Source organism: Oncorhynchus mykiss, chromosome 1 (assembly GCF_013265735.2).
Source record: "Oncorhynchus mykiss isolate Arlee chromosome 1, USDA_OmykA_1.1, whole genome shotgun sequence".
Classification (NCBI taxonomy): Eukaryota; Metazoa; Chordata; class Actinopteri; order Salmoniformes; family Salmonidae; genus Oncorhynchus; species Oncorhynchus mykiss.
The window spans coordinates 47765714-47777188 of record NC_048565.1 but is presented as its reverse complement, the minus strand read 5'-3'; the positions used below and the strand labels follow the sequence as shown (position 1 = coordinate 47777188).

At 42.9% G+C, this 11475-nt stretch overlaps 1 protein-coding gene across 2 annotated transcripts in view; it reads right to left on the bottom strand.

Moving 5' to 3' along the window:
* Positions 1–7379: 7379 nt before the first annotated feature.
* Positions 7380–11475, bottom strand: part of LOC110524160 (ankyrin repeat domain-containing protein 27) — a 36254-nt gene continuing 32158 nt past the window's right edge. Inside the window, exons 22-27 of one of the 2 annotated variants that reach the window (XM_021603550.2) lie at positions 11081–11278; positions 10752–10871; positions 10313–10486; positions 9894–10053; positions 9559–9640; positions 7380–9252 (exon numbers count right to left, since the gene is read on the bottom strand). In XM_021603550.2, coding sequence (XP_021459225.2) covers positions 8643–9252; positions 9559–9640; positions 9894–10053; positions 10313–10486; positions 10752–10871; positions 11081–11278 — 1344 coding nt within the window. In that variant the 3' untranslated portion in view covers positions 7380–8642. The remainder of the gene's footprint in view (positions 9253–9558; positions 9641–9893; positions 10054–10312; positions 10487–10751; positions 10872–11080; positions 11279–11475) is intronic. The other variant, XM_021603558.2, reaches the window with a different exon arrangement.

The window sequence follows — 11475 nt, the reverse complement described above, 5'->3', positions numbered from 1 at the left end:
TCAGTTGTCGACCTTCCGACTGGAGAAGATTGTTGGCTTCCACCGAGGTAACCCTTATGAAGACATAAAGAGAAATGTCAGTGTTAGGAAAACTAGACTAGCTTCAGGTTATTTTGGGTGCAAATTCAAATAATTATTATCTGAGATGCTTTATATTCACCTTAACGGAGGATGACTCCAGCTAGGAGCGAAAGAGCAACGAGGTTTCCCAGGTCTCACCTTCGTTTCATCCTTCTTCCAAACCAAGTCATTCGCCCGGATGTCGAAGCACATGGTCCTCTTCTTGATTTTCCTCCGGTAGCTCTCCTGCTCATCCTGAACATTGTCGATGTTCAGTCTCACCTTGAATGATAACAGAAATAAATGCTAATTTATTTCATATTATTACAAATACATACCTTACATATCTCTTGGAGGGCCAGAAAATGAATTAACAGCAGACAAAAAAATGTACCTGGTCAAAAACCTTCTCAGCCTGTGCCTGAATGTAGTCCTCGAAGGCATTCTGATCTGTTTTCACAACTTCCACCACATCAGGTGGAGTTTCTGTGATCTGAAAGTATGTTATTCAAAAATAGCAATAGACAAACAATAACACATTAAGTCAATCACAAATTTGAATGATTACAGAATATGCCATAATTTTATAAAATTGTATATACAATTGCATTGTTTACCGCAGTCAACAGCTGCAGCTCCCGTCCGTACAACAGGCAATAGGGTGAGTACTTGGTGGAGGCCTGGACACTGCTGTTGTGTGCAAAGAGAATTACCTTCAGGTTGTCCTCACCACCATTCCTGGTACCCATCAAGGGACTTGCCCATGGCAGTCCTGAGGGTCTGGTTGGTCCGTTCATCCAAACCTGGAGGAGGTGGTAGGAAAGGGATATTTACAGACAATGTAAGATCAGTCTGATTATGTACCATGGAAAAACACTAAAAACGAATTGTAAAAAAAACTAAAACAAACCGTTGGTCTGTCTGTGGATGATATGCATCGGAGAACCGGTGCTTCACACCCCATTCCTCAAACAAGGCTTTGTTGTTCTAAGGAAAATCGTACATCAGTAAATAAACTTCGCTATTTATATAGTTGGTGACATAATACAGCCTATAATAGTATTACCTTGTTCCAGAGTTCAAGACCTCGGTCACTCAAGATGACCTCAGGAGCACTGTGGGTGTTGAAGATGTCCGTCATCGCCTTGGGGGTGGCCTCACCATTCTTGTCCTTGATGGGTATCATGCAACATGAAAACCGCTTTTTTTGGTTCCAAGCACCCTTTTTTAATGGGTTACAGAAGTGAATTTAGAGTTAAGCACATTCTCTTCCTTCACTGACCTTAATGGGTATTGCCTCCGCCCACTTGGTGAAGTAATCGGTTGCCGTTAGACACCAGCTGTTGCCATTCCTGGATTTCGTGAAGGGTCCGATGTGGTCCACCCCTAACATTTAAAGTGTTAGAGAGAAGATTACTTTATTCTTACCTGTTTCTGTGTCATTCAGTATGCAGTCTTCATATTTGTAAGGAAACTGACAAACATTTGATAATATTGAACTCTGCTGTGTTCAAAAATAAAGCAATCGTTAAAAAACAACTTATCATTACAAAATTTGAATTGACACACACTTACCGGTCATGTGCCCTGATGAAACAACTTTAATGGGCTTCAACTCAGGCACTACAGTCTTCACCCTCTCAAACTTCTGGCAGGCGAGACAGGTACTGACCTATAAGAACAAAGTGACAAATTGAGAAACTGTGTGCGCTCTGATATGACATTCATCAAAATCATAATCATTTCAGCTATAATAGCATGTGATTGATATACAATAGGTTATTTCACTTGCACAGCTGTCCACATCCTTGACAATCCCACACCAGAAGAAGCGTAGGTTGATTTTGGCAATCATGCGCTTCACTCCGAAATGTCCAGCATGTGTCTCTGTTAGTACAGCCTCCTTCTTCCCCTTACTTAGTGAAAATCACCCTCCTGTGTAGCTGGCCATCCTTCCCCCGTAGGTTAATGTGATTGCCTAACAAGTTGGAAGACAAGAGTTGTTCAAATACTAAAGTCTAAGTAAATTTGCATTGCGGTCTCTTTCGGTTTCTCTTGCTCTCCATCTCTCTCTGACTTTCACCCTCTTCCCACCTCTCTCCCTCTGTCACTTTCTTTCTCACTTTCTTCCTCTCTCTCTATCTTTGTGGGTCTCTCTCTGTCTAGTGAAGACACCTAGTTAAGGGCAGTTGGATTTACCATAATTGCTTACAAATATAAATTTGAGTGATCCGGGTTAACTTATAGCTAGATACCTAAATGTGACAGACATATACAGTACCGGTCAAAAGCTTGGACACACCTTCTCATTCAAGGGGTTTTCTTTATTTTTACATTGTAAAATAATAGTGAAGACAAACAAATTATGAAATAACACATATGGAATCATGTAGTAACCAAAAGTGTTAAACAAATCAAAATATATTTCTATATTTGAGATTCTTCCAAGTAGCCACCCTTTGCCTTGATGACAGCTTTGTACACTCTCTGCATTCTCTCAAACAAGCTCATCTGGAATGCTTTTCCAACAGTCTTGAAGCAGTTACCACATATGCTGAGCACTTGTTGGCTGCTTTTCACTCTGCTGTCCAACTCATTCCAAACCCTCAATTGGGTTGAGGTTGGGTGATTGTGGAGGCCAAATCATCTGATGAATCCCTCCAGCACTCTCCTTCTTGGTCAAATAGACCTTACACAACCTGGAGGTGTGTTGGGTCAATGTCCTGTTGAAAAACAAATGATAGTCCCTCTAAGAGCAAACCAGTTGGCATGGTGTATTGCTGCAGAAAGCTGGGGTTGCCATGCTGGTTCAGTGTGCCTTGAATTCTAAATAAATCACAGTGTCACCAGCAAAGCACCATCACACCTCCTCCTCCATGCTTCACGGTGGGAAACACACATGCAGAGATCATCCGTTCACCTACTCAGCGTCTCACAAAGACCCGGCAGTTGGAACCAAAAATCTCCAATTTGGACTCATCAGACCAAAGGACATATTTCCACAGGTCTAATGTCCATTGCTCATGTTTCTTGGCCCAAGCAAGTCTCTTCTTTCTATTGGTGTCCTTTAGTAGTGGTTTCTTTGCAGCAATTCGACCATGAAGGCCTAATTCACAGAGTCTCCTCTGAACAGTTGATGTTGAGATGTGTCTGTTACTTGAACTCTTATCTTCTGCAGCAGAGGTAACTCTGGGTCTTCCTTTCCTGTTGCGGTCCTCATGAGAACCAGTTCATGCGATTGATAGTTTTTGCAACTGCACTTGAAAACTTTCAGTTCTTTAAATTTTCCGGATTGACTGACCTTCATGTATTAAAGTAATGATGGACTGTCATTTCTCTTTGCTTATTTGAGCTGTTCTTGCCATAATATGGACTTGGTCTTTTACCAAATAGAGCTATCTTCTGTATACCACCCACACCTTGACACAACACAACTGTTTGGCTCAAACGCATTAAGAAGGAAAGAAATTCCACAAATTACACTTTTAACAAGGCACACCTGTTAATTGAAATTCATTCCAGGTGACTACCTCATGAAGCTGGTTGAGAGAATGCCAAGAGTGTGCAAAGCTGTCATCAAGGCAAAGGGAGGCTACTTTGAATCATCTCAAATCCATGTGTGTTATTTCATAGTTTTGATGTCTTCACTATTATTCTACAATGTAGAAAATAGTAAAAAATACAATAAAAAAAACTTTTGTCCAAACTTTTGACTGAATATATTTGATTATTTTGTAAATATTATATTAGGGGGTAGATCAGCTTTAATATTGTAGATCGATTGCAGCTTCCATCAATGTAATTGTCTGCATCATTTCCAATCCCCCATGTGAAATTATTAGTGACTGGTCTTTTTTTAATATTGAGAAATATTTCACTTTCTCTGGTCATAGGAGTAACAATATGAATTGGTGCATGAGTGAGAAATAATGCAGTGCGTCCCAAAGCCACTCCTGCATTGTCTTGGCTGTGTGAGTAGAGTACTGTTGGAAGGTGAACCTTCACCCCAGTCTGAAGTCTTGAGCACTCTGGAGCAGGTTTTCATCAAGGACCTCTCTGTACTTTGCTCCGTTCATCTTTCCCTCGATCCTGACTAGTCTCCTAGTCCCTACCACTGAAAATCATCCCCACAGCATAGTGCTGCCACCACCATGCTTCACCTTAGATATGGTGCCAGGTTTCCTCCAGACGTGACGCTTGACATTCAGGCCAAAGAGTTCAATCTTGGTTTCATCAGACCAGAGAATCTTGTTACTCATGGTCAGAGTCCTTTAGGTACCTTTTGGCAGACTCCAAGTGGGCTGTCATGTGCCTTTTACTAAGGAGTGGCTTCCATCTGGCCACTACCATAAAGGCCTGATTGGTGGAGGGCTGCAGAGATGGTTGTCCTTCTGGAAGGTTCTCCCATTTCCACAGAGGAACTGGAGCTGTGTCAGAGTGACCATTGGGTTCTTGGTCCACCTCCCTTGTCCCCCGATTGCTCAATTTGGCCCGGCGGCCAGCTCTAGGAAGTCTTGGTGGTTCCAAACTTCTTCCATTTGAGAATGATGGAGGCCACTGTGTTCTCGGGGACCTTCAATGATGCAGAAATGTTTTGGTAACCTTCCCCAGATCTGTGCCTCAACACAATCCTGTCTCTGAGCTCTACGGACAATTCCTTCGACCTCATGGCTTGGTTCTTTGCTCTGACATGCAATGTCAGCCGTGGGACCTTATATAGACAGGTGTGTGCCTTTCCAAATCATGTCCATTAAATTGTGTTTACCACAGGTAAACAATCAAGTTGTAGAAACATCAAGGATGATCAAAGGACACAGGATGCACCTGAGCTCAATTTCAAGTCTCATAGCAGATGGTCTGAATACTTATGTAAATAAGGTATCTGTTTATTTTTTATTAAATGTGCAAACATTTCTAAATGTCTTTGTCATTAGGAGGATGGAGAAAACAGGTACAAAAGTATCTACATCCACAGTAAAACAAGTCCTATATCGACGTAACCTGAAAGGCCGCTCAGCAAGGAAGAAGCCACTGCTCCAAAACCGCCATAAAAAAGCCAGACTACATTTTGCAACTGCACATGGGGACAAAGATCGTACTTTTTGGAGAAATGTCCTCTGGTTTGATGAAACAAAAATAGAACTGTTTGGCCATAATGACCATTGTTATGTTTGGAGGAAAAAGGGAAATGCTTGCAAGCCAAAGAACACCATCCCAACCGTGAAGCACAGGGGTGGCAGCATCATGTTGTGGGGTTCTTTGCTGCAGGTGGGACTGGTGCACTTCAAAAAATAGATGGCATTATGAGGTAGGAAAATTATGTGGAAAAATTTAAGCAACATCTCAAGACATCAGTCAGGAAGTTAAAGCTTGGTCGCAAATGGGTCTTCCAAATGGACAATGACCCCAAGCATACTTCCAAAGTTGTGGCAAAATGGCTTAAGGACAACAAAGTCAAGGTATTGGAGTGGCCATCACAAAGCCCTGACCTGAAAAAGCGTGTGCGAGCAAGGTGGCCTACAAACCTGACTCAGTTACACCAGCTCTGTCAGAAGGAATGGGCCAAAATACACCCAACTTATTGTGGGAAGCTTGTGGAAGGCTACCCAAAACATTTGACCCAAGTTAAACAATTTCAAGGAAATGCTACCAAATACTAATTGAGTGTATGTAAACTTCTGACCCACTGGGAATGTGATGTAAGAAATGAAAGCTAAAATAAATCATTCTCTCTACTATTATTCTGACATTTCACATTCTTAAAATAAAGTGGTGATCCTAACTGACCTAAAACAAGGAATTTTTACTAGGATAAAATGTCAGGAATTGTGAAAAACTGAGTTTAAAGGTATTTGTCTAAGGTGTATGCAAACTTCTGACTTCAACTGTACACACACTCTCCACCGTTCCCCCAAAAACTACCACAAGCGGAGATATTCAACGGTTGTTCCATCCCTGAGCCCAACTCAAAGGACTTGATGTGCAAATGCATCTACAGTTGTAGCTGTTTGAGAGGCATGCAAAATTGAGATTTGTTTAACCAATGTCAAGTCCTAGCTGATGGAGCTCCGATACACCCCCTTCCCCTGAAACAGACACACACTGGTCCCCCTTTGTGATCATTTCCCCAAGCATCTCTGTGCAGTCAGACCTTTGATTATTTTGTGCCACCACGAGCACAATAATTTTACCCCTCTCTGAATGTCCAAGTTTGAACCCCTCCCCATGTGTTACTGCACCTAGTGTTGCCAGCACTGCCACTACCTGGGTGGAGGGCTCCCCATTGGAATTCCCACCGGCTAGGTACAAGGTCATCAAGGTTCTCATTAGCAGCTCTGAGAAATTCCTTGTATATTATGCTCACTCATCCAGGGGCTTTGGCCTTGTAAGACCAACCCTGATAGGCAGGCTCAGAATCTTGAGGGGGCAATTCTGCTTTTAGTGGGTCTCTGACCGCATTTATCCTTCTGTCTTGGCTGGGTAAAGGCTAATTGCCGTAGGCCTATAAAACAGATAAAGACTACTCAGTGTATGGGTCGCTCAGGTGGGTGTCTAGGGTATAGGATTTGGGACGTTCCATCATGATAGGATAACAAATAAATAAACTACATTTATAATTTATTTTCAAATGTATATCCCATATCTGCACAAAATTGAAAGCTCTCTCTGTCACAACTCCTGCTCGCAGACCAGTGGCGGATTTAGGGGCGGCACTGGGCGCCCACACAAAAAAAAATCTAAAACTGCAACATAACGTTAGATAGCTGCCAGTGCCCCATTTGAGGTTTCTCCACTCCACGTTAAAATGACCACTCCGTTCATTCCCACCTCCAATTCGTGAATACGTAGCCTGTGTCATTCTTCTGAGGTAGAACCTAAACGAGCATTTCCGCTCTAGAACAGTGGAACCGGGCTGCCTCACAGTGCCACGTTCAAAGCCGGCTCAAAACAAAAGTGCCGTAATTAAGTATTTGGAGTAACGAGTAGGACTCTGAGTTTTCGCTTTCCTCTTTTGTTCTGTATTGCTCCTCAAGCAAGGGGGAGGCCAATGACAGAGGGCACCATCAGACCAACTCCTTGAATGGCCTCCATATTGTCTAAAACCCTTAAGTGTATGTTCCTACACTGTATTCATGCATGGAATATTGTTTTTCAACTAGAAAAGCTCAGAAATAGCTGGAGTGCGTCTTTAAAACAATATTTTAACAGTAGAAAAATCACAACATTAACCAACATACCTAGCCTATCATAAAGCACAATATTTGACAAAATACCAACAATAAGCCAACTCTTGCAAAGAACACAATAGTCAAAACAAATGACCTCTTGATCATGAGTTTATTACAGGTTAATTTGACAAATTAAATAAGGCACGTTCACTGCATCTAACATTTAAAAAAATGTAATAAAATACTTTAGTAGGAAAATAATCAACATTGAGATTGGAGTGGACAACTGCTACTGTATAAACCAAAACAGTAACTTTGAAATACAAAATACATCTGTACACTGATGCTAGTCATCTGTGTTCAATGTACTGTATGTGCTGGATAATGATGAGTTCAATAAATGTCAGTTCAAAACTACTGATATTTCAGAGTGTTGCTGATAAAACATCCCCCCCCCCCAAAAAAAATGGTACTCGAAAGTGCAAACTCCCCATAGAATTGGTTGGGTCCTATATGGCCTCGCTTTGCAGGATTAGGATCAACTGCCATAGAGGTGAAATTGAATTATCAGTTGAATGCTACATTAAAACACTTTTGTTTTTGCATTCGATTATTTTCTACAGGATAAATATCGGAATAGAGTAAAGGTGATGGATAAACAAATTAAATATGGCAATTGTGTTATTATATTCTCAAAAGCAGTATTTAGCGACAGTACTATCCATTTGTGGAGTCAGTGGATTGAGCTACCGTATAAAGATTTGTGCGTATACACTGTTATGGTTCTGTCTCTACCTACAAAGCAACCAAGATAACTATTCTAAGCGTTTCGACATTCACTGGGATACAAGTGTGGCCTCACTATGCATAGTCATTCAAATGCCACACACCAGGGAGGTACATTGTGTTATAGATAGAAAACCATAAATGGACATTTCTAACCTATGTCAATTTATGGTTTTCTAAATGGGAATAACTCAGTAAATAAAATAAAATCCAAACCGCAGGACTGTAATCAAATGAAACTACATTTTTAAAAATAGAGCCCTGATTTTATATGTTCAAATAAAAAAAAAACATCCAGATGTAACATAATCATAGATATTCAGATTAGCATTTTTGTCAAGTAGACAAAACAATAAAAACATACTGATATGCTATGTCACTATCCACTGTCAGAATGTTCTATCGACCATCTCTTTTATAAGGGTGAGCAACAAAACTAAAATAAGCTAAAACAGAATTACATTCGCATCAAGTTGAATTAACATGTTTTGCATCCCTTTTTCGTGAAGGCAAGGAGAAAAAGTGCTTAAAATAACAGTCAGGTCAACTAACTACAAATAGGCCCCACTCTTCTCTGGACACTGTGCAATTTCTCCCTTGACTGGGGTCTGCCTTGGCCTCTGCACCTCAGAGTACCTCTATTTCTTCTACCAGTTCTTCTACCAGGTCCTCCATGTCTTTGGGTGGGCTCTCAGTCTCAGGACAGTTCCTCTTAGACTCTACTTCGGTGTCTGGTGAGGTGTGGACATTATTTTCCTCTCCGTTTCGGTCTCCATTGACTTGGCAAGGTGTGTGTGATGGAACCTCGTGAGTGTGTGACAGGTCGCTGCTGGGGGTTTGTTGTGTATTTGATGGGATGTCAGGCGTGCGTGTACTTGACGGGTCGGGTGTGTGTATGTCAGGTGTGTATGTATGCAATGGTTCACCTGGAGTGTCTGAAGGGTCTTTAGCTATGTTTGTGTCCTCATTTGCCTCGGCCTCTCCTGTGTGTCTCCGGTCCCGGCCCCACTGAGGAGACTGGGGGTGCACTGTGTCCAAAGTGTGACTGCGGCTCAGAGCCCTCTCTCTGTCCCTTTGGTCACCAGGCTTGGGGCTTCCCTCTGGGCTAGAGCAGATGCTGAATGGCCCACCGCTCTCCAGGGTCTCCCCCCGCCTCAGTTTCCACCTCTCAGAAGTGGGGGAGTTGATGGAAGGCACACTGGTGTCCCTGGGAAGACCTTTCTTCATTTGCTGAACACTGAAAAAAAACATCAAACAACATCCACAAGCTCAGAGGAATTGCACCGAAGCATAGCAGTTCCTTAAAATGTACGTTTATTGAAACTTATGAGTAAACTATGACAAAAGTTGTTCTGGATCGGCTTTGTGTACATAGGAACACATTTTCTATCTAGGAAACATTTAACATCTAACTAAACAAACAAACCGCACATGGTCTCAACTGATCTTTTTCCAAACTGTAGTCAAATTGAGATTAACTTCACTATGAAGGACAGCATACATTTTCCACAAGGTGGCACACAATCTTTTCCATGGTACTGACCGGTTTATTGACTGGGCCAGCTTCTGACGTCTCCCACTGACATTAACCTGCTGATGCTTGAGCCGCTGGACAAATGAGTGTGCTGGGATTGGGAGAAAGAAGTAAGAAAGACTGTTCCATATCCACAGCAGCATACCATGGGCATGCATTCTAAGTGGTATGACAGTATGGACAGTGGAACATAGTTTGAATTATTGGGTTTTGGAAAACAAACCCCAATAATCCAAAATACAGCAGTAGTAGATTGGTCCCCAAAATTGACGAAGAGAATTATTAGGTGACAAAGTTGGTGAGAAGACATTTCATTGTGTGTTACTTGCAACATATCGCTGTACCTTCACGCTCTAGCAGGTAGGTGGTCAAGGAAAAACAGTGGCTGGTGTCTATACCGACTCTCTTACCCAGAGCCCCCTTGGGCACAGAGAGCAGTTTGATTGGTTCAGCATTGTGGGAGTCTCCAGATGCCTTCTGAAGAGTCCTCAGGATTTCAGTGTTCTGAAAGTGGAAAAACAAAAAGCCCATTTCATAAAGAACTCATTATTTCCCCCAGCTCTATGGTTGTTGGTTCAGATCTGCTACTGAAAAGAATGACATGTAGACCCATACACAAAACAGTTGGTGAGGTGCTGACGAACAGAACAGTTAGCAAATCTAAGACAAATAAAGTTGCAAATACTGTACATCTTTGTGCAACTCTGTTTAACAAGGTCACCTTGACCCTGATCTAACCCTTCAGTGGCTGTTAGATTCTCACTTTTCCCCTGGTCTCCACAGCACAGTCCAGTGCTGTCCTCTGTCTCTTGTTCCTCATGTGGACCAAGGCTCCAGCCTGCAGTAACAGCTCCACCAGGGCCAGGTGGCCCCCTTTCACAGCCTCGTGCAGGGCCGTGTTGCCCTGGATGTTGGACAGGTTCACTGAGGCGTTGCTCTGGAGGAAGACAATATAGAAACGTCTGATCGCACACCGTTTTGCTGCTCACAATAGGCAGCCTTTTTAATGAAGCTTAGGTGGCATGGTTTACAAGGTTTGGACCAACACGGTCTTTGTCAGGTGATTGCCCTGCTATCATTTTTCTACTTTTTGGTCCCTGGCAGTTAGCTATAAAGACCCCACTTAGCTGTTTATTTCTCCAGTGTGATGGTGTTGGCCTGTTTGACCCACTAGGGGGCAGCAGTATCAGTGTTCTGTTCACCTGCAGCAGGATGGTTGCCGTGTCCAGGTGACCTCTGAGGCAGGTGTGAATCAGAGGGGTGTTGCCATAGCGATCCTTCTTATTCAGCTTGGCATTGCACTCCAGCAGTGATGTCACTACCTGAACATGAAACCAATGAGAGATTGAATCTTTTCCCATCTTCGCCCCAGACAATCTGCAGCAGATCTGCGTGTTCTTTCAAACACTTCAAACTTCTGGGCGAGTCTGCCTGGAGACCTAGATGGAAGGGTGCTGGGACTATTCCGCGGTTTCTGATGAGCCAGAGAAGCTCAATCAAACGCAGCTAAAGTATAGTACTGTCTGCCCACCTGTATGTGGCTGTTCTGGCTGGCCAGGTGCAGTGGCGTGGCACTCTGGTTGTTGCGTGCGTTGACGTTGGCCCCGTTGCGGCTGAGCAGGGACACCAGCGCCGTGTGACCATGGAGCGCCGCCACGTGGAGGGGAGTGAAGCCATCCACACTACTGCTGTTCACACCCAGACCACTGGCCTGCAGGCACACAAACTTCTGGAGGCACGCACACACACACACACACACTAAGTTAGCTGGACAGCTCTGCAGGAACATTACAAAAAAACTAAACAAAATCTCCATTCACCATAGCTTTACTACTACCAGTAAGGCCCTGTCTGAAGACTGCTGTTTGTTTGCTCATTGTACATCAGAAAGAGGTTTGGTAAGTGTGTTTGTCAGGGTATGGAGCC